The sequence below is a fragment of the Sus scrofa genome, chromosome 1 (assembly GCF_000003025.6).
Source record: "Sus scrofa isolate TJ Tabasco breed Duroc chromosome 1, Sscrofa11.1, whole genome shotgun sequence".
NCBI classification, from domain to species: domain Eukaryota; kingdom Metazoa; phylum Chordata; class Mammalia; order Artiodactyla; family Suidae; genus Sus; species Sus scrofa.
The window spans coordinates 22070810-22093999 of NC_010443.5; the positions used below are offsets into that span (position 1 = coordinate 22070810).

The 23190-nt window shown below is 42.4% G+C and overlaps 1 protein-coding gene and 1 long non-coding RNA gene across 9 annotated transcripts in view; one reads left to right on the forward strand and one right to left on the reverse strand.

The window, feature by feature from the left end:
- Positions 1 to 23190, reverse strand: part of AIG1 (androgen induced 1) — a 251842-nt gene that overhangs the window by 157573 nt on the left and 71079 nt on the right. For all 8 annotated transcript variants that reach the window (XM_021072473.1, XM_021072467.1, XM_021072459.1 and 5 more), the window contains exon 2: positions 21631 to 21786. In XM_021072473.1, coding sequence (XP_020928132.1) covers positions 21631 to 21786 — 156 coding nt within the window. The remainder of the gene's footprint in view (positions 1 to 21630; positions 21787 to 23190) is intronic.
- Positions 10808 to 14922, forward strand: LOC102166818. Its single transcript, XR_297927.3, has 3 exons — positions 10808 to 11845; positions 13628 to 13768; positions 14517 to 14922. It is a non-coding gene; the product is annotated as an uncharacterized LOC102166818 (long non-coding RNA).

Genomic DNA, 23190 nt, shown 5'->3' on the forward strand with positions numbered 1-23190 from the left:
ATTGCAGGAATTATACGGGTTATTAAAAGTGAGGTGACTTTGAAGAAAGTGTTAGTCACCTTTCTTAGTGCAACACTAGAAGGTCAAGAGGTACAGCGAACCGAGTAATCAGCCCTGTAAATAATTCCTGAGATATAAACACAGCACAGATGGTAGCTTCTTGGCTTCCTGTGCTGATATCCTCTTGATGATATGGTCATCAGCAGACCCAAAATTAGTTTGAACTCTACTATCAGGGCATGGATAGGAACAAAAATAGGTTCTTTCAGACAGGCTAAGTGATACTGCAACGTCCTACTGCTGTGAAGAGGCTCCTTCTCTGGCCAGGACCAGTGGCCAGCTATTCTGCAGCACACACCTGCTGCTCCTGTGCTGCCAGGACCAGAATACTGTACTTGAACTGAAAGTGGGAGAAGCACATTCACTTTCCAGGCCTTCAAGCTTCCCAACAAAATACTTGTATTACAGCTGGTCATAGAGGCCTCAATTGAACCCCCAGCAGGATTGGAAAGAAATGCAAAAGAAAACTGCATTCACACTTTGTCTCTTTTTGTCAGGAGCCTCTCGTGGAGTCCAGGAGAAGCTGAAGCTAATTAGCTGTAGTTCACTTCTAAGGAGAAGCTTTACCCATCAGTGGGAAATTCTTCAGAGTTTAGTTAAACCAATTAGAATGCAAAGGATGTTGCAGAGAAATTTGCCCTGAAGGAGGCTAAAGAGAAAAGTCACTTATCTATGGATTGGTCTATAAAGGCCATTTAGCATGACTTCAAACATCCACTGTTAAAGAAGAGGAGGAGGAAATAAATAAATGCATCTTTAAAGTCTTCAGCCTCAACCTGACATGAGCCTAGGAAATTGCTTTCCCTTTTAAAACTAATCTATTACTACTCAGACCTTACCAAATACAGACTGGAAAACATTTAACTTCTCTTTGGGCTCTACTATTTTGCTTTTATGTTTCCTTTTCCTGATCTGCCTTCTTGTCAATTCTTTCCATTTCTGAGAGGTAATGTTTAGACATGTTTCCAGTTGTGATTTCTCTTTCCAAACACATGAAGCACGAGGATAAGTTGTGTGTTGGGATGCCAGCTGGCTTCGTCTCCAATGGCCCCTCATTTTGACATGGCCCTGGTCTTCCCCCTTGTCTTCCCACATGGCCCTTGTCTTCCCACTTGGCACATCCTGAGTCCTAGGTTCTTTCCTCTTGGCTGACCTCCCACAGCCATACCCTAACTTGAGGAACGCAGAGTGAAGCACAGGGCGCTCTGAAACGCCAGAGCATCTTTTCGTCCAGAGTACAGGCGGGTTCTAGTACTGATTCCTAGAAGTGTGACACAGAATTCCTCAACTGTAATTATGAGGAATATAATTATATAATGTGAGTAATGCATTCTGCTCAAATTACCTTAAAATCTGAATCTCCATTTAGAGACTTTCTAAAGCACATGTAGATGTTAGGTCTTTTTCATGGCTTTCAACTGTCATCTTTTTGGTGGAATTCATAATTTCTCTCTCTGTACACACACTGAGGTCCTTAACTATCTTTTCAGATTGAGTAATTAAGGTGGGAAGAAAAACCCAACTCCTATAAGAGCCGGTACGACTTGGTGCCTGCCTTCATCTCCAACCTTGGTTTGTACCATATTCTCTAAGCTCCAACTGGCAATGGGGTCGCTCCTGAAACTCATATGCCTCGGAGTCATAGCATTTGCCACCCTCTATGCCAAGACTGTTCTCCCATTGTCAAAAGGCTGGGATCTCTGTTCCTTAGGTTAGACAGCACCTCTCCGTGGGCGCCTCAATGCTGCTCCATTATTTTCTATGATAGAGACCCTGGGAGAAGATAGGCTCTTTTTGTTATTGTTCGATCATTCCTTGTCTGGCTCTTTTATGAGAAAGTGAAGTCTCAGGAAACAGGAACTTCTCTGTCTAGTTCACTGCTATTTCCCCATTGCCGGCATGCACCATGTTTATAGCAAACGTTTGCTGAATAAATGAATAAAGATGTATTGCTGGTCCTTGTATGTGTCAGACATCATATCTCCCATAGAAGCACATACCTTTTCCCTCCTTCAATTTATTGACCTAAAATTTCTCTTAGGTTATCCAAATATTTTTGTCCTTCTGTTTGGGAGGAGATCAGCTTTTCTTTTCAAGTTGTTTCTTCTAGCCCATCCTTCCTAGAATGTCTATTGGTTAGCTCCTCCTTTCCCTGTTTTAAGCAATCATCCTAAAATAATCCTTCCCTGAACTTCAAGATCACGACAGAAAACTAAAGGTTCTCTTTCTTGAAATCAGCTGAGCATAAGGAGAATGAGAAACAGAAAGAGACCAATGGAAGTAGGAAATAGCCATAATCCCAAAATCACTCTTTTCAACAGGCTTCCAAATATTAGGAAAACTGAACCTGGAAAGGGGAAGACTCTGAAGTAAGAAACAAGATCCGAGGGCTCTCTGGTCGAGGGAGCAAAACAGAGAGATCACTACAGGTGGCACAGTGTAAGGGGCATGAAGTGAGCCTTGCTGGGAATAAGAAGTCTGAGAAGCATCGCAGCACTGGGGACATGTTCAGGGGTCAGAGGAGAAGATGTGAAATGTGGAAATGGGCCAGCACGGCACCTCTGTAAGCAGCAGGATGTGGGCACGGGAGGTAAGTAGGGGCCTGTGGTACCCAGCCTGAATAGTTCATTCATGCTCACCTGAAGAAGACCAGGCTTCCTGTCACCGTACAGAAGGGTTGTGATCAATATGATTCAAGGAGAAAGAAATGAGCCTAGCCCAGAGAGAAGCCTTTCACCAGGGGTTGGTGGTGGTGGGGACCAGAAATTCAAGTTGCCCTCACTCGGTGCCTTCACCTGTCTCCATTTCCAGCCTTTCACAAATGTCTAGCTCAGAAAGAACAGGATGCGTAATCATAAAAAAAGAAATAGCCCGGAATGTATTCATCAATATAGCCAAAGAGAGAGAGAGAGCTGAACATGATGGGGGGGGGGGGGTTGAACAATTCAAATCAAAAATGTATTAATTAATTTGCAGTCAAATAATTCTCCCTTAAAGAAAAGAGATCAAAGATGAAAAATTAAGACTTAGAGAAGACAGAGGGAGAAAAGAGGATAAAAATGATTGGATAGAATTTTGGAAAGAAATAAAATATAAAAAACAAAACCACATAAAACTGAAAGTCACATTCCAAGCAGTAAAAGGAAAAACTGCCTTTGGTACAGACAGTGGGGGGTTAGCTCTCTGCAGTTCTGTGGACTAGATACACTGAAAAACCTTCCTGCTGCGAAACACTAGGTACTAAATAAATTACGACAAATATACTTTCAAATGTATTGCTGAACGGACAAGAAAGGAAAGGAAATCGCTAGGATCCCAAAAAAAAAAAAAAAAAAAAAAAAGAAGACAAAAAAAGGACAGGGAAAAAACCAGAACAGTGGCAAATACAGAAACTGGACTGCCCTGGAGGCAAATGCCAACTCCAGAAGTGTTCTGTGAATTGTGGCCACAGAGATGGGATGACAGTAGCCTCGGGCCCATGCAAACTGGTGCAGCAGGTCCTGAACCTGAGGGGCCTGGCCCACCGCAGAGCCAGAGCTTCAATGAACGGATAGGCTAGAGAAAGCACCCTTCATCAGGTCATATACCCTGCTTTCCATTCTTAACTGCTAAGACTGGTTTAATCAGAAAGGTTTCATTTCATTGACTTTTGTTTCCCCACTGAGATCCTCCTCCTTTATCCTGGCATTCAGGAAAGCTCTGGGTGGTAATTAAGCAAGGTTTGCAAAATCAGAAAAAAAAACAATCAACTGTAGTGGATACTGTTGTAGTGCTTCTCCCCATCCCCTCTTCAGGGCCCGGACATCCACCCAGCAGATGTTGGGGAATATCAGCTGGGGGCTACTGCCAGCTGCATCCCTCATGAGAAGGGAACTGCCTTGCCCAAGGCCACGCCCCTACCCAGGGGCAGTCTAAATCCAATGTCTTACATGGATGCAAGAATCCAAAGAAGCCCTTCTGCCTCAATTTAGACAACTCTGAACGGTCATGCCTGTTCTAGAGCTCCCAATTTAATTCAATTCAGATCCCATCTATCTGGAACTAGCATCAGATCCTACAGGTTCCAGGCTCAGTCTTATAAGATGGGACCCCTCCACCCTTCAGGTGCTAGTGGCAAGTCGAGGTTGTCACTAGTGCTTCTGGCCCAACTGGCTATATATAGATCAAGGGTCCAATGATCCCCTCCCTGGCATTCAATTAACTTGCTAGAGTGGCTCACAGAACTCAAGGAAACATTTACTTACATTTACTGGTTTATTATAAAGGACATGATAGGAGTTCCCGTCGTGGCGCAGTGGTTAACGAATCCGACTAGGAACCATGAGGTTGTGGGTTCGATCCCTGCCCTTGCTCAGTGGGTTAACGATCCGGCGTTGCCGTGAGCTGTGGTGTAGGCTGCAGACACGGCTCGGATCCTGCGTTGCTATGGCTCTGGCGTAGGCCGGTGGCTATGGCTCCGATTCGACCCCTAGCCTGGGAACCTCCATATGCCGCGGGAGCGGCCCAAGAAATAGCAAAAAAAAAAGACAAAAAAAATAAAAAATAAAAATAAAGGACATGATAAAGGATACAGGTGAACATTCAGATGGAAGAGATGCATAGGCATGGTATGTGGGGAGCAGTGGGGAGCTCTCTGGATGCACCCTCACCCAGCACCTCCATATGTTCACCAACCCAGAAGCTCCCAAATCCCTTATCACTGGGGGTTTTGGAAGCTTTACCATGTATACAAGATAGATCATTTACTCCATTTTCAGCCCTTCTCCCTTCTTAAGACAGTGGAAGGGAGTGGGGCTGAAAATTTCAAGCTTCTTATCATGACTTGATCTTTCTGGTGATCAACCCTTAACCAGAAGTGTGCCAAGAGTCACCTCAGAACAAAAGACATTCCTGGTGCTCTTGTCACTTAGGAATTTACAAAGGTTCTAGAAGCCCTGTGTCAGTTATGGGGGCAGAGATTTGTGTGTGTGTGTGTGTATTCCTATTATCTCACAAATGCCAAAGACTACTCCATTTCTGGATTCTCTAGAAAGGCTGGCATAGAGCAGGAACTCATTCAATGTTTGGTGAGTAAATACCTTTGGTTAATGATTCTAGAAAAAGCAAAAGGAAAAGGAAAATGGTCATATATGGAGAAAAATCACCGAAAACCATGGATCTAACACAACATGCAAAGCCATAGGACCGGAGCATGAAATACAGAACAAGCTGGGAGACGCTTTCATGCCTTCACTAATAACAAGGGCATTCATGGAAGTTGAAGCACCTCAACAAGGCCAATTTGACCAGGTACATCTTCTCTCTGGCAAAGTCACATCCACAGGATACAGAAGCAGCACTGATTTGGAATATATGCCAGTTCTGACTGATAATTATGCCTTGTCTTGCCCTCTGGAGCCATGTTCCCTTCCTTACACTAAGTTTAGTTAACAGGCTCCTCTCCTACTCTCATGTCATTTCTGAGATGGTCATCTCTGAGGTGTAAGCCCTTCCCCAGAATACCAGCCTGTGGAGCTGGGTCTCCATGACCTAGAGTCTCCAGACACTTTCCCCGGGGCTATGTCCTATGTCATCCCTGTGCCTACAGGCTGAAACCACCATAGTAATCATGTGGTTCCCCTGATTTTGGCTCTTCCCAGTGTCCTAAGCATCTCTGCCTGGCCTATTTCACCACCAACTGAAACATGGAAATGACAGCTTTTATTAAAGTTTGCTTTTCTTTCTCACCAACAAAACCCAAGTTGCCTGGGGTTGGCTTCTAGTGGTGGAAGTCTTCTCTTGTGAAGAGTGATGTGTGAAGGTTTTTTACTCCTTGAGGTGGTGGGCCTGATTAGTAAAGTGGTGTGCATTGTGAGAGGGTAGGGCATGGAGCAGAGGAAGCTCTGAGGACAGAAACTGTTTATTCCACTTTCTGGTCATCTGTTAAGCTGCAGAAACAGGGACAAAACCCCCTATAAGACTATAATCTTATAATCTTGAAATCAAATCAGGAGTTAAAAATCTTCCCACAAAGAGAATGATAGACACAGATGGATCACTAATGGTTTCTATTAAACATTCAAAGACACAATTCCAATTCTTCTTTTTTTTTTTTCCTTTTTATGGATGCACCCGTGGCACATAGAAGTTCCCAGGCCAGGGGTCTAATTGGAGCCACAGCTGCAGCCTATGCCACAGCGATGGCAACACTGGATCCAAGCTGCATCTGTGACCTACCACAGTTTGTGGCAATGCTGAATCCTTAACCCACAGAGGAAGGCCAGGGATCCAAGCCACATGCTCATAGAGACAATGTCGGGTTCTTAATCTGCTGAGCTATGCTGGGAACTCCAATAATTCTAATTCTTCACACATGTTTTCCAGAGGATAAGAAGAAGGGATGGTGTTCTCTTCATGGCTCAGCAGTCAACAAACCCAACTAGGATGGCTGAGGAGGCGTGTTCAATCCCTGGCCTCGCTCAGTGGGTTAAGGATCCAGTGTTGCCATGAGCGGTGGTGTAGGTTGCAGATGTGGCTAGGATCCCAAGTTGCTGTGGCTGTGGCCAGCAACTGAAGCTTCAAGCAGACCCCTAGCCTGGGAACCTCCATATGCCTCAGATGTGGCCCTAAAAAGCAAAAAAAAAAAAAAAAAAAAAAAAAAAAAGGAGAAAAAGAAGGAAATACGCCCAAACATACTTTTTAAGACTAATGTAGCAATGATACTGTAACAGATAAGAACAATTACAAGAAAGAATAGTGTCCACAAATATTCTTTATGAAAACATGCAAAAATCATAAGCAAAATTTTAACAGTATCTGTCAGATACTGTTACATCTTTCACAGTCATTTAAAATAACCCAAGTGAGTTAGGTTTTGTTGAGCCCAATCTTCACATTAGAATACCAAATTTTAGAGCTTACAGAATTTGCATTAGGAAGTGGCAGATCCAGAATTAGAACCCAGGTCTGTCTCCAGTCTCACGCTCTTTTGTCAACATCCGATTATCTTGTGTCACACACAGGTGAGATCATCTCATAAGGTTTTGGCATTCTAGTAACTCATCCTTCCTTTATAGGTTCAAAGTTTTAAATTGATCCATTTTAAATTGAAATCCACCCCCAAATAAACTGAGCAAGGCTCACCTCACTCTGTCAAGTGACAATAAATATTTGAATTAAACGCATCCAGAAACCTCACACATGACTGTCTTGTTATGTTAGAGAACACTGCCAATCAGTTAGCATTGATAGAAGTTTCTTTTTCAAAAAACAATTTGGATCTTTTGTCATAAAATCACTGGAAATCAAACTCTTGCTGTCTCTGTCTTTCTCTTTTATTAATAAAGGGGGACTATAGTCTAGTTATTAGATATGATTGTATTAAAATGAATATTCACAAGCTGGCTGTAAGTATGTAAGAGAGACAGCCAACTAACCTAAGCTTGAATTTAAAGGTCCACCTGAGAATCAAGAAAAATCAAATCTAATAGAAGTTAAGTAAGTAATTAGAGCATCCTTTTGTAGAAGCCCTGCGTGTCAGTAATTGCCTATATTCGATGCCTTGAGTATAGTATCAGAATGGCCTGACCAGAATACTACTGGAACAGTGGAAGATGAAGCCTAGTCAAATGAGTTAGAGCTACTCAAAAAGGATATGCTAACAGGAGAAAAGTGATGGTCATAGTGGGGAGGCTTACAGGTATTAAAGAGCAAGAATGTGTCTCCAGCCCTGTATAGAGGACAGGGTCCCTGCCACCCCAGGCAGCATTACAGACTACTTAGCAAAAGCATGGATCAGACCATAGTAATGTGACTACCAGCTGCTATTATCATTCAATTGCCACCCCTGGCCTTGATTTTGAGTTCACCCAGAATTCTGCTGGCCATTCTGCTATCTTCTTCAAAGTTGTTCTACCTCTAGGAAGAGCTTGTAGCCTGACAATTTTTTTTTTTTTTGTCATTATAAATTACTTAATTATCTTTCTGAACTACACTTCAGTCTATAATCATTTAGCTAGCATGAGTTCAGTTACAGAGAGAGGGATTACCTCAAAATAAGACAACACTGAGTGTCTGGGCCTTTGGTCCTGGGCTACAAGGACATCTGAGTACTTTCCCAGCCAGGACACCCACAAATGGCCACCTTACCACCTCTGAACTGCTATGGAGGTAGGAGAGGCAAGAGGCTCCGGTTTTCTGCGTTTTGTTTCGTTTAGATTATATGCATAAACAAACTGGGGAAATAGGCAGCAAGGTCTGACTACAGTTCGCAATGGGAAAAGACCTTTCGGAGAGGTGGGTGTGTTTGTTTTTTAGTATCAGTGTCCCTCCTTTTTTCCCCTATGCACAATTTACCCTTTAAATTTAGAGCATGAACATCTCTAAATGAGAATACGTTTGCAAATGAAAATACACATGTGGTTTTTTCATTACAAAAGAAATAAAAGCTTATTGTGGAAAGTTGCATGGATTTTTTTTTTTTTTTTTTTGCCTTTAAATCCTTCTGTGATGATCTACGCTGTATAAATAAAGTGGAAGGAGTCAAAAAAGCAAAGAGTCACCTTTGGAACCAAGGTGGCTCAAAGATGCATATAATAAGCACCCTGACTGTCAGCAATCCGTTTGCCTAACAGCGCTTGAGTTTTTTCTTGGCATTTTGGTCTACTTGAACTCCTGGTCACCTGCTTAGCCCCCCTGCCCTGAACTGCTGACCAATTGTGGAATTTGTTTGGTTTTGTTTATGAACACTTTTCATCAATTAAGAGCCAGGAGGTTATACTAAACTAATTACTTTGAGGATCAGCATCTCAGAAAGGTGCCAAAATTGGGGAGAAACATCTGTTTGGATGCTGATCTGCTAACAGAGCTAAGAGACACAAAGAAAATATACTTTGGATGGATGATTTTTCCCCCTAGAGCTTTCTTTCTTTTTGCTCTCATACTGCCATATTTTTCTTCAGATTCTCCAGGCACAGAGCCTTCATCAAACACATCTGACTGGGTCCAATTCACAGGTAAAAATCTCCAGGTAGGACTGAGCCAAGCAGGAAACAGCTGTTACAGCCAACATGGCAGCCACTTCCCCTCATAGTGCCCTGGTCCTTGTGCTGCCCTCACTGTCTGAAGGATGAGTGAACGTGCTATTATCTACACTGCTCACTTTTATAAGATCCCCTACGAGAGTAAGTGAAATCCTGTGAGAGCGGTTAGCATACAGCCCTCAATAAATGTTAACCAAATTGGCCACAAGGTCTATCAAAGTTTTCTCCCCATTTTTCTGGCTTGCCTCACTTTTTAAGGTAAAGAGCAGAAGAAGGCTCCTTTGCATATCCTGCAACATAATGTAGAAGACTCTTCTCCAAACAGGTTAAGATTACTTACAGGTGCCCTTTGCTGAAGGATGCTGAGGTCCAGGAGGCTGGGCCACATCAACGAACTAATTTGACTTAGACCACCTTAAATCCTTGTCAAAAATGGGGGTGAGGGGGATAAATTATAAATTTAAAAAGAAAAGTAAGTTTGACTGAAAACTCTCCTGATAAAGCAGAACGAAATGGCTCTTAGGAATTCTCAGTAAAACATTTCACTGGGTAGGCACAGTTGATTTGTTAGGATACCTGAGCAGAATGTATTGGCTCACTTCTAGCCAAAAATACTCTTTCGCAATTGTGTAGCAAAAGAATGCCGTCTTAGGAACCCGGAGATGATTTACAGATGATATTGTGTATATTTAGTACCCCAGTTCTACCGATGAAACCTTATTTTCACAGATTAAAAACAAGCATATTGGGTAAAATACATGGTGGCTTAAATCTGTATCCAATTGCTGAAACAAGAAGTCAAAGCAGGAAGATGTTCTTTTCTTGCCAAAATTTGTACTTTGTAAACCAGCCTGTAAAACTGTATAAATCCCTTGGCTCTATGGTGCCAATGAAATAATACATCAAAGGGAAACAATAATAAGCACAAATGAACAGGCTTTTGTTAAATGGCCTCAAGGAAAAAGATAAACAGTGACTTTGAGCCAGATTCTGCATAAGTCCTTTTCTAATCTTCGATGCATTGTCCTAAATGAGAAGTTGGGGTCAGCTCAGAGCTCATGTAGATAGCTAAAAGCATCTATCAGGTGAAGGATGAAAAGCAAACTTGGGTTTGGTTTGTCCTACAGTGTAGAGTACTTGTGACAAGAAAGCCCTCCATTATCAGAGTGCTTGGGTTCAAATCCAAGTTGCAACATTTCCTCGCTGTGGACCTCAGGAAAGGGACCTGCAGCACAGGAACTGGGTCCATCAGACTATACAACAGAAGCATCTTCTGTGAAGTGGGAATGATGGACATCCCTACCTTTGGGGGCCGTGAAGATTAAATAAGTAATCAGGGTACAGCCCTTAGCACAGTGTGTGGCCCACAACATCGTGTAGTAGGGGCTAGCTCTCATTCAGAGGCTTTCCAGGCTCTTGAGTTGCTAGCAGATTTTGCCACTAAGGGAAGGGATTTAGTGAGAAGTTTCGAAGGTGTAAATGGGGGACTGTCGTGGTTCAACAGGCTAAGAACCTGACTAGAATCCATGAGGATGGGGGTTCCATCCCTGGCCTCGCTCAGTGGGTTAGAGGATCTGGCACTGCTGCCAACTGTGGTGTAGGTCGCAGATGCAGCTCAGATGCCGAGTTGCTGTGGCTTTGACACAGGCTGGCGGCTGCGGCTCCAATTTGATCCCTAGCCCAGAATCTCCATATGCCTCTAGTGTGACCCTTAAAAAAAGAAAAAAAAGGGAGGGGGACGTAAATGGGACAGCGAGTCCCCAGGCTGGAAACAAAAAAGAAAAGTGATAACAAATGCCTCAGGGTCTGTAGTATCTTCTCCAGAACTTGAAGGTAATTTGGAAGGGAAGGGAGTACAGGTAGAATTTCTGAATATTCAAACGAGAACCTAGGGGCTGTTCTCCTGTGTTGACTCAGTGCTAATTTTGACAGCACTCCCCTGGGTACGGGAGCACTCATGTGCTTTTCCGGGCCTGGGGGTGCTGTGGCTTTTTCTGCTGAGTTTTTTGTGCTTGTAGGAGGGCAATCATTCTAACTTTGTGGTTGATTTTTGTAGGTGAAGAAAGGGGAGGGCCCTCCTCGGGATTAAGTGGCGGAGGTGACAAACATAAGCACAGAAAACTCCTCTCCTCCATTCATGCCTTCCAACGTGCACACACCATCATTCCCACCTCGGAGTCTCTTATTTCACATCCCTCCTCACTCTCCCCCGGCTGAATCATGCGCAACCAGGTAGGGAACCCAGAGAGTGACACAGCTCCCTTCATTCTCCTTGTGTTGCACCAAACTTTGGTCACCACAGCCCAAGCTCCTGGGATACATTTATTCCTATGGGTAAATGAAGCACAGACCTAACCTACGGGATGAAGGGACCTTCTGAAGAGGGAAACTTCTTGAAAAGCTTCTTCAGAGGCACTTAGGAGACAGTGGGCAGGGTGGCAGGGACGCCTGTGAACTGTGGCTACATGCGCGCCCCTGCCCCATCTTCTCACCTTTCCACCCGTGTCTTCAGGACACGCCCCCAAAGCCAGAATTACACCTCAGCTTTTGTTCCTAGCAGAATTATAAAAAGGCACCATGAGTGGAAGTCCCATCCTGGGCTGGCTCTTTGTGGTAAAATAAGCAAATCATTAACACAGTCATTGCACAATGAAAAGTTAATAAATTTTGTGTAGGTGGAAAGTCCACTGGTTCCTTCCTTGGGGGAAATGTTCCTTTTGATATCGGCTGAGTTAACACAGGACATTTTGATCCATTGAAAACAGGTAAGAGTTACCTCAAAACGCCCACAAGGACTGTAGGAATTTCAGGAACATCCACACAGCAAATTGTTTCTTTTTCTACAAAGGAGGAGATGGTTGTGGTAGAAGGTTGAGGAGGGGAAATGTAAGCGAGAAAGAGAGAGACAGAGGTAGAGACATAGGGAGGCAAATACACAGACAAGGAAGAAGGAAAATGAAAGGAGTTCCTTTTTTCTTTTTTGTAAATCAACAACTGATAGTGTGTCTTGTTCCTGGTCCCCCGAACAAGGGCACATGCAAGGTCCTGGCTTTGGGAAGGGGGGTGTCATATTTTTAAGAAGAGGAATCATATGCCTTTTTTATAATACGCATCACATTTTAAATGTTATTAAAGATCAATTCTACCTTTTCTCAATCAGACATTTCAAATGTCTCTCTCACTCAGGGATATAAATATGGGAAGAAGCTATCTTCATTTTCTGAGATATGTTTGTGGCCTTTTGCCCAGAGAGACTGGGAGGGAACCCTGTGTAGTGATATGGAGGACACGATAATTCTCTACAATTCTTGAAGGACTATTATTAAAGGCAGGTTTACTCACTGAATCTGGTGTCTGTATATCTGAGTGGCTGGGTTAAAGCGGGGCTACCTCTGACAAACTTTGTATGAAGTTTCAGAAACAGAACATAAGCCGCTTAGTCAATTGTGTAACATAAGTGATTTTCTTTGAGAAGAACTTCTTCCAGTGTCAGATTTTGAGAGTTGTTCATGTAATACTGATGAAAATGCACACCAAAAAATGGTACTGGTAGAGAAGGGATTGGAAAAAATATGCCTTTCTCGGCTAAGACTGACATTGTCTATGATTAGCCTCATCAGTTTTACTCTATTTTTCTTAGCAACATAAACAATAATTTACCTAAAGTCCTATTAGCTTTTCTTACTTTACATTTAATTAATAGTCTCAGAATTTGTTACTTATAATATTTCCTAAAACTACTGATTTTGTTTGGGCAGCAGTGTGCCTAACCCATAAGGGCAAATCATAATTAATTCAAGCCCTGGTGGTAACCTCATTCCCTTCTTCTACTGCTCTCCCAGCATTCCCTGCAGCCAGTTCTAGCCACCTGATGGTTCTAAGCAATGGGAGGAACTAACCAATGGGGAGTTAGTTGACTGATGGGAGTTTCTGGGAAAGATTCATTTGTCTGATGGAGAGACAAACCCTTGGGGAGAGCTCCCTTAAGAGCTTATTCCTCTCCCTGCCTTGAACCTGGCTTCAGAAGTCACGATGTTTGGTGGTTTATCAACCCTCTTGAGATTGTAGGCAGCAGGTCCAAAGAAAAAAAGTCAACACTTTGGAGACAGAAAAGTGGAAAACAAAAAATGTAGAAGCCTCAAATTATCTTACTGAGCAAACTACCCTGATGCTGCCTGCTAACAGACTTCTTGTTTTATGATATTAAATATCTTTATTGCTCAAAACACAGTTGGTTGGATAGTCACTCAAAAAATACTGAATTATTTAGACATGCTTGGGTCATGGCAGTAAATCAAACACACAACCTCTCTAACCTCCCAGGGCATGTACCAAATCAGAGGATACATACAATAGAAATAAAAGAATAAACATGTAATGTGCCAGGCAGCAGTAATGCTGATGGAGAATGCAAAGCACGTTAAGGAGATAGGGAATGATGGGAGATTAATTTATAAAGGTTATTCATGGAAGCTTTTCTGAGGTGGAATAATTTTTCTGATAGTGCAAAATAATTACTTTTTAATTTTATTTTTATTAAAATGTAGTTGATTTACAGTGCTGTTATGTCACTATGCTGAGGTGGAATAATTTGAACAGAGACTTGAACAAGGCAAAGGAGTGAGCCAGGTGAATATCTGGGGATGTTCTGATACTTGAAGCTGAAAGCATCATTAACTTATACATCAGTAAGTTTTTAGTCATTCTTCAAAGCAGAGCTCAGATATCATCATTCCTGGGAAATCTTCCAAGACCTCCTACTCTCTAAAATCAATCCCTCCTTTTCGTGGGCTCCTTCTGTAACCATATGTATCATTATACTCATCAAACTTTCTTTCAATTTACTTGTTGATATAACTTATAAAGTCACCTTCTCTACACTGCGAGAACCATGAAGGACAAGATCAATTCTTAGTCACACAGTCTTGGCGTCTAGCACTCAGTACTTGCTACCTACTAAGCTCCGTGTACCTGCAAATAACTACTGACCTGACTAGAGCTTCTACCCCTTGAATGTGCTGGATATAAATTGTGCTTTTCACTGTAGTGTGATTAAAAGTGGGCTCCTAGAGTAATATTCTGTTAAAGTGTGATTATTTTTTCATGTTCAAGAAATGTGTCTTGCAAGCCCAGAGAAAGCAGACTGAGTTAGCATAAATGTATACATTTTAAATAGGTCAGCCAGGCAGGAAATCTGGTTTTCATTTAGGAGAGAGGAATATATAAGGTGGCTGAGAAGCAACCTGGTTCCCAATGGGGTACATCTGTCTAGTCATATTACATCCTTGGTCCTTGGGAAAGGCTATCAAAACGGTGATTGTAAGACTACTCACCTAGGTTAGGTAATGACAGTCTTCTGAGCATCTCTCCTGGAATGGGAGGAAAAGGCCCCTTTTGATCTTGAATAAATCCTCATCTCTAAACCTTCCCTTTTAGGCAACTCAACTCATACTCACTTCAGTGCAGGAAGAAAGCCTATGACGGACTCAACCCTGAATGAACTGGATTTAACCATGAAATACAATCTAGCAGATATTATATTTTTAACTTCAAAAGTGAAGAGAAAAGAAAAGAAAAGGGCATTTGAAGAAACTTAAAACATAAATGAAGGCCTAAAGAAAATAGAAAAGAGCTTGATTTTAGGTACCTGTATAAAAATTTAATAAAGAGAGGATCAGCCAATATTAAGTGTATTAAATCCCAAGTTTCCCCTTGATATCAAAACAGAAGGAAAAGCATTTGCTTTTATTTACAATCTCAAAGAGAATCAAATTCCCTTCCTTTGTGTGTTAACAGACATTTATATTAGTAACTAATATTAATAAATCTGCTTTCCATTTAAGCCTATCTCTTTCATTTAAAAATCACAGATACTACACTTGATCTTAGCCAAAAGGCCAAGAAGTGATTTTATTTTTTTAATTTATTTATTTTTTTATACAAGGGGGAGGAGGAGGGAGTGGGATGGATTGGGAATCTAGGGTTAATAGATGCAAACTATTGCCTTTGGAATGGATAAGCAATGAGATCCTGCTGTATAGCACTGAGAACTACATCTAGTCACTTGCGATGGAGCATGATGGAGGATAATGTGAGAAGAATATATTATATATATATATATATGAGTATGAGTATGAGTGTGTGTGTGTGTGTGTGTGTGAGACTGGGTCACCTTGCTGTACAGCAGAAAATTGACAGAACACTCTAAACCAACTACAATGGAAAAAATAAAAGTTAAAGATATAAATAAATAAATATCAGAGATAAAAATAATGTTTTTTAAACTGTAGAGGTATGGAGATCTAACTTTATGTGCATCACAAAATTTTTATGAAGGATGGCTTAGAGTTAGCTAGTATGTCAAAAAATGAAGACTTTAAGGAATGACTTTTTTGTTTGGCCGTTCAGCAGCATATGGAGTTCCCAGGCCAGGGATCAGATCCGAGCCGAGCCACAGTTGTGACCTATGCTGCAGCTACGGCAATGCCAAATCCTTTAACCCACTGTGCCAGGCCAGGGATCAAAGCTATGTCCTGACACTTTGGAGACACCTCCCATCCTGTTGTGCCACAGCAGGAACTCCAAAGAATCACTTCTTAAAAATGATTGATACCTACTTTTACTCTGAGGATGTCTTTGAAATTTCAACTTCTGCTTTTCAGGTTTCCTAAGGAAGCAGATACCATACAGTCCCTACTGATAAAAACAAGTTTTAAAGGATTCTAAACTAGGTTGTTACATGTAAAATCTTCATAGAGTCTTTATGAGAACATGATTGTAACACCAGAAATGGTCACTTAACAAGCAGCTTTGACACTAAACTCAGATGAAAAGCTCAAATTCCAGACAGGCTCATCCTAGCACATGCTGGTCTGCTCGGGATACCCCGGAACCCAGCCTGGGTTAGAACTGATCCAAAATTCCAGGACCTTCTCGGACCCACTCCCTCTCTATTGAGACAGGTATATCCTCATCTTCACCCACTGGTCAAGGTTAGTTAAGCAGCAACCCAACACCTGGCCTAGAGTAACCCAAGGGACCCCAGGGACAGAGGTGTCCAGAGGAGGTGGTGGGATTTGATTACGTGCACTATGCAAGCTGAGCAGTGAGGATGAATGGGGTGCAGGGACTTGAATTCATGGAAAGTACATGGCTGTGCTTTGTCATGAAACAGGATCGCAGTTGGAGACATGTAGGATTTTTGAAAGAGGCAATTTCATACTCATCAGCCTCATTTGTTGCTACTCTTTCTCTTTTTTTCTTCCTCTTTTTTCTCCCTCTTTTTGGTTGAAAGCCTTAGCCTACTCTCTTAACTCAAGGAGGATCTGCCAGCACAAAAGTCAACAAACTCGCAGGAGACAAAAGGCATTCTTGGTTTGATTGCTCCTAATAAACTTCAGTGCTTCCAGACCACATAATGTCATAGAATTATTTGTAATGCTTCTTTAAAAGGGTGACAGGGTTCAGAAATGAACTGCACATGGTAAGAAGAGCCTCCCAGGGGTGATCCCGGCAAAATGAGCTGCCAGGCTTTGGGAGTGGTGGTGGTTTCCGGCCATTAGCGTTACTAATCAAGGCCAGCTTTGCATTTATGGGAATCTACACAAATCAGGATGATACATGTGATATTCACTCAAGCAACCCTGCCTGATCTCTTCAAGGTTAGACTGAAACAAAGCTCTACCCCAACTGCCTTGGATTGAAAGGCTTCATTGCTTTTCTACTTCCTTGAGAGAGAGTGCATGAAGCAGACACAGCGGGTCCACAGGTCACAAAATCATATTTAGTGCTTCGTGCCCACATAAAGCCATTACTGTCGGCTCTCAATTAACCTCGTTATTGCAGGAAGCATTAGGAGAGAAAATACAAATCCTAGATAACCCGCATGGGTCTTTCTTGCTGCCACTGCTGCCGCTGAGGTGAAAGAGAGAGATAATGGGAGTGCCAGGAAAAGCTCGGTGCTAAGAGGTCTCTTTGGGACACCGTGAGCAGAGGTGATACATTCAGCTGCCATTCTGCCCTCTTTTTATGCCTGTTGCCTTTCTGCCCTGTGCGAGGAAGCAAAAATAACATTGCCTAACCCTGGCAAGCTTGTGGCTGACAAACAAAAGGCGTAGGGTTGAGGAGGCCAGGAGAAGGCAGTGGAGGAATTCCTCTGAGGCTGGCAGTCGCCTGGCAGTCAGAGCCTGGAGGTCTCTGGGGACCACACGTTTCTAAGTGGAGCTTCTGCACCTCCTTCCTTTGGAAGCTCCCAAGCCCCAGGCTCTCCAGGCACAGGGAGAATGTGGGGGACCTGCCCTTTAGGATGTTAACTGTGTCAACCAATATGGTACAAGGTGTTTAATTACAAATGTTACAGCTAATCATTTGCACACATGATAAGCATCCTTACACTACAGATTCATATAGGTCCTGGGCACGACTACTAGTCCCATCCTTCTGAGGTAACGAACCCTTTGGGCTGGGCACCTTCCTCCCAGGCCAGGAGTCCCAGGAAGAGTAAAGATGACTCAAGTGATTCGTAGTGGCACTGCTTTAGGAAGGATTCACATTTTAACAAGGAGGAAAATCTTAAGTGATAAAACTACTGTGGAATTCTAGACCCTATTAAGCAGCTGGGAGAGATTCAGGAGACCCAGAAGGGGGAGAGGAACCACAGATGTCATGGCAAAGACTAGGGCTCATTCGAAAGGAAAGTTGGGGAATAACCTTGGAGAAAAACGGGCAAAACATCATTAAACTCTTACATTACAATGAAAAAAATATTTTGGATAAAAATGATTATCGTGAATTCTCATTGTGGCTCAGCAGGTTAAGAACCCAACTAGTATCCATGAGGATACAGGTTCGATCCCTGGCCTTGTTCAGGGGGTTACAGACCTGGTGCTGCCATGCACTATGGTGTAGGTCTCAGACTCAGCTTGGATCCAGAATTACTGTGGCTGTGGTGTAGGCCAGTAGCTGCAACTCCAATTCAACCCCTAGCCTAGGAACTTCCATATGGCACAGGTGAGGACCTAAAAAGAAAAAAAAAAAAAACCTTATTGGAGTTCCTGCTGGGGCACACCAGGTTAAGCTTTCAGCATTGTCTCTGTGGCCATGTGGATTTGCTCCTCAGTCAGCCACAGTGGGTTAAAGATCTGGCGTTGCTGCAGTTGAAGCAGAGGTCAAAGCTGCAGCTGGGATTCAATCCCTGGCCTGAGAACTTCCATATTCTGCAGGTATGGGTAAAAAAAAAAAAGATCACCAAGAGCCAATTCCATATCCTCTGTAAATATGGCTTCACAGTAAAATTAAAGGGGTTTAGGAAGAAGGCATTTATCAGTTTGGGGCCCCAGAATGAATTTCAACGTATTAGAGTGAGAAATTATGTAAATAGATACAAAAAGTCAAGTGACAGAGTAAGAAACAATGGAAAATGTAAGGAAATTCTTTCTAATATGAAAGAGAGACAGCAAGAGAAAAAGAAAGAGAAAGGAGAGAGAGAGAGAGAAGGAAGGAGAGGAGGGAGGCTCCAAAAACTTCAGGAAAAATAAAAGGCTAGTGACTATACAAGGGAAAGTGACTCATAATAACAGGGAAGATTATGAAAAACATAAACATTGACTATAAAATATCATGGGCAAGAAAAAATAAGAGTTAAGGAAATCAGTAAAACTGCATATCTATGATTCAGTATTTATTCTCTAACTTCTGTGAAGCTCATCCACTGGGAAAGTGTGTACATTATGTGATGAAAATATGATATGATTTCTGGCCTAAAAAGGGGGGAGAAATTAAAGGCATCATGACTTCTCTTTGCTCTTTCAAAACCAGAGACAAAACAACAAAACTAGCGAAACCTGGAGGGATGGAGCAGATGTCATCAAACAAACCAGGAAACAAAAAGACTCCCATTCTTTTTACAAACCACAGACCATAGACAGACTAAATTCAGGAAAGATACTGAAAACTGACAAATATCTCAAGTTTCAAGCAGGTGCAAAAGGTTTCCCACCAAAGTAATACTGTCATAAATGTCTAGAGGGCATGTGCAGTGAGCCTTTGATGAGAGTGGCAAGACAGACAACAGAAGTCCTTAGGGACACAGTTTGACACCACATAACAGAAGGGGAGGCGGAGTAAAGAGAAAACATGTTAATAGCATATTCCTACTTACTCTTGTATGATGTTACTATTGTATTCCTTCTAGCCTAGGAAGACCTCCAGAGGCAGTAACATAATTAGAGAAATTCCAAGGGAGTGTGCCATTACAAAGAAACAAAACAATACACAGACTTGAATTTTCTAAATAATTCTTTTATGCAGAAAGTATAGGTCTTCACAGTTTAGGTCAATGGAAATTTTCTCTTTGATGACTATTCTGATAGAAAGTGTTTGAATTTTATAAGACAAGTCCAAAGAAAGAAATATTAAATAATACATAAAGCATTTAACTGTTATGTTAAGCAATAGAATTTGAGAGGATTGCTGGATAGCTTCAATCTGAGCATCCATTTAGGTTTTCAGAGGATAAGGATGAGGGCAGGAGCAAAGAAGTGTGACCAGATTATACTACTCCCCTTGTGTTGTTGTCAAGAGCTATGGGCTATTTCATCCAAGAAAACACAACTCAGTACACAGAGAAAGCAATTCAGTGATAGTCTGGGTGTTCACTAACTGGTCTTAGAAAAACCACATAGAGGGGTCTGCCAGGTGTAAATCTGGCAAATATGAATAAGAGCTATTGGAAAGATTTAAAAAACAACTCTCTGACTCTGCCTACAAAGGACCTTATACTTGGTATACGGGCTTCTTTTTTTTTTTCTCAGAAATCAGCTGGCCAATGAAAGCTCTAAATTTGAACCAGGTAATGCACTCTTATTTATTCTCATAATTTAGAAGAGTTTTCTCATTCTTCTTCTGGTTATATAGAGGTTAAAATCTATAGAATCTCATGGGGCCCTGGCCCTTTAAAGAAACATGGTTTATATACAGATAATGGATGATTAACAGACCTGTGAAGGAAGTTAGGTTATGGGGGGAATCTAACTGAAAAACAGTGAAAATCAATGAAGGCAGAACAGACCCAAACATTATGCAGCATTTACTTAAGTGATATTAGCTAATGGCACTGCTGGGTAAGTGAGTAAGTATGAGCTAATACTGACTTTCTCTCCCAGGTTCTAAAATATTAGAATGGTCACACTGCCCACGGAACATATATGTCAAGTTTAGGCTGCTTAGGAAACTGTTATGGGTTGAAGTGCATCCTTCTAAAATCAATATGTTGACGTCCTAACTCCTACTATCTTGGACGTCACCATATTTGGAGGCAGGTTTTTTAGTGTTTTTTTGTTTTTGTTTTTATGGCCTCACCCAAGGCTTCTTGGAATTCGCAGGCCAAGGATCGAATCCCATTTAGAGCTGCAACCTACGCTGCAGCTGTAGAAACACCGGTTTCTTTAACCCACTGCCAGGACTAGGGAGAGAACCTTAATCCACAGATTGACGCCAAGGATCAAACCCAAATCCTCATGGATACTAGTCAGGTTTTACCGCTGAGCCGTGACAGGAACTCCCGTAGTCGGATTCTTAATCCACTGCATCACCATGGCAACTCCTGGAGGCAGGGCCTTTATCAAGGCAATTAGAGATTGTGGAGTTCCCGTCGTGGCGCAGTGGTTAACGAATCCAACTAGGAACCATGACATTGTGGGTTCGGTCCCTGGCCTTGCACAGTGGGTTAAAGATCCGGTGTTGCCATGAGCTGTGGTGTAGGTTGCAGACGCGGCTCGGATACCAAGTTGCTATGGTTCTGGCATAGGCCGGCAGCTATAGCTTCAATTCAGTCCCTAGCCTGGGAACCTTCATATGCTGCAGGAGCGGCCCTAGAAAAGACAAAAAGATACACATACAAAAAAAGAAAGAAAAAAAAAAAGATTAAATAAGGCCGTTGAGGGGCTCAGATCCAACATGACTGGCATCCTTATAAGAAGCAGAGATTGGGACAGGACATACACAGAGGGAAAAGCATGTGAAGACACCAGGGAAGGAGGCCACTTACAAGCCAAGGAGAGAGGCTTCAGGAGAAATCAACCCTGCAGACACCTGGATCTCAGACTTCCAGCCTCTAGAACTGTGAGAAAAGGATTTTCTGTTGTTTATACCACTCGGTCTGTGGTGCTTTGTCATGTCAGCCCCAATACGGAAACCTACAATGAGCCCCCTTTTTCCCCTCTTAGAAGTCTGAAATAAGACCCAAGTTTCTTTTGTGGTTAAATGCATTCTAGGAGTTTCCGCTGTGGCTCAGTGGTAATGAACCCGACCAGTATCCACAAGGATGAAGATTCCATCCCTGGCTCCACTCAGTGTAAGGATCCAGCATTGTTGTGAGCTGCGGCACAGGTCACAGATGCAGCTCGGATCCTGAGTTACTGTGGCTGTGGTGCAGGCCAGCAGCTGTAGCTCCAATTCAATTCCTAGCCTGGGAACTTCCGTATGCCTAGTGTGTGGCCCGAAAAAGCAAAAATAAAATAAAATAATAAAATGCATTCCACATCATACTCACAACGCCAACAGGAAAGGCCAATACAGCCAGCATCCAGTCCCGAAGAGAGATGAGCTTCTTGAGCTGCCTCTCTTGTTCTTGGTTCCCACTTCCTCTAGTCAGAAGACTGGAGAGATCGGTCAGCACACAGATGCCAAAAAAGACAGCCTGGATAACCTGGAGGGAGACAACGGCTGTATTAATTACTAAGATCAAAGGAGACCCAAGCTGTGGGACAGCAAACAAGCTACACCTTTGCAGCATGACACAGGGTAAAAGAGGATCAAAAGAACATTTAAAGAGCTGACCCCGCAAATAAAAAAAAAAGAGTAAGATATTTACAACTTGCTATCAAAGGGAAGAAAATTCATCTTAAAAACATGACTTCCATTTTTGCACCCCTGAAAACAAATGCAAAACATGCACAGACACACATCTAAACAGGCCCAACAGAAAGCTGTATCAGTTCTCAAAATGACATGTCCATTATTTTCAAGTATCACATTTGTGGCTTAGTTATATTGACTAGTGTGCAAACATCTAAGAAGTGCAAAGAAAAAGATCAGAAAGAGATCAATAATAAAACAGACAATTTAGTCCAAATGTGAAGAAACTTTCCTATGATTTAATTTCTTAGATTTATACTTTTTTTCAGCTGAAGGAAGTGGTATAAAGCTTTTAGTCCTTGGAGTTCCCATCGTGGCTCAGTGACTAACGAATCTGACTAGCATCCATGAGGACGCAGGCTGGATCCCTGGCCTGGCTCAGAAGGTTAAGGATCTGGCATTGCCGTGGGCTGTGGTGCAGGTTGCAGATGCGGCTCGGATCCTGCATGGTTGTGGCTGTGGCTGTGGCCGGCAGCTACAGCTCTGATTCGACCTCTACCTGGGAATCTCCATATGCTGCAGGTGTGGCCCTAAAATGCAAAAAAAAAAAAAAAAAAAAAAAAAGCTTCTAATCCTTGAGTCATACAGAATGAACTGAATGCAATAATCAAGACTGAAATAAGGAGTTCTCGTCGTGGTACAGCAGAAATGAATCCGACTAGGAACCATGAGGTTTCGGGTTTGATCCCTGGCCTCGCTCAGTGGGTTAAGGATCTGGCGTTGCCATGAGCTGTGGTGTAGGTTGCAGACGCAGCTCGGATCTGGCATTGCTGTGGGTGTGGCATAGGCTGGCAGCAATAGCTCTGATTAGACCCCGAGCCTGGGAACCTCCACATGCCGCGGGTGTGGCCCTAAGAAGACAAAAGACAAAAAAAAAAAAAGAAAAGAAAAGAAAAAAGAAAAAAAAGACTGAAATGAAACAAAGCAATGCTCTGCTGTCAAACTTGAACTAAATGACCTCTTTCTCAGGTTTACGGTCTTTATGAAATAGTCTTTCCAAAGTCATATAAACTTAGATATCCACACCATCTTCCCCCAAAATGTACAACAACCACTTGTACACTCACAAGTCAGTTACAAATTGAATTACTCTCATCAGCTATGTTTACTTGGACTATCACAGAGAGAGAACATTGAAACGCTAGAGCCCAATCATTTGTGAAGTTCCTAAAGAGGGGGTAAAAGTGTCCAGAGA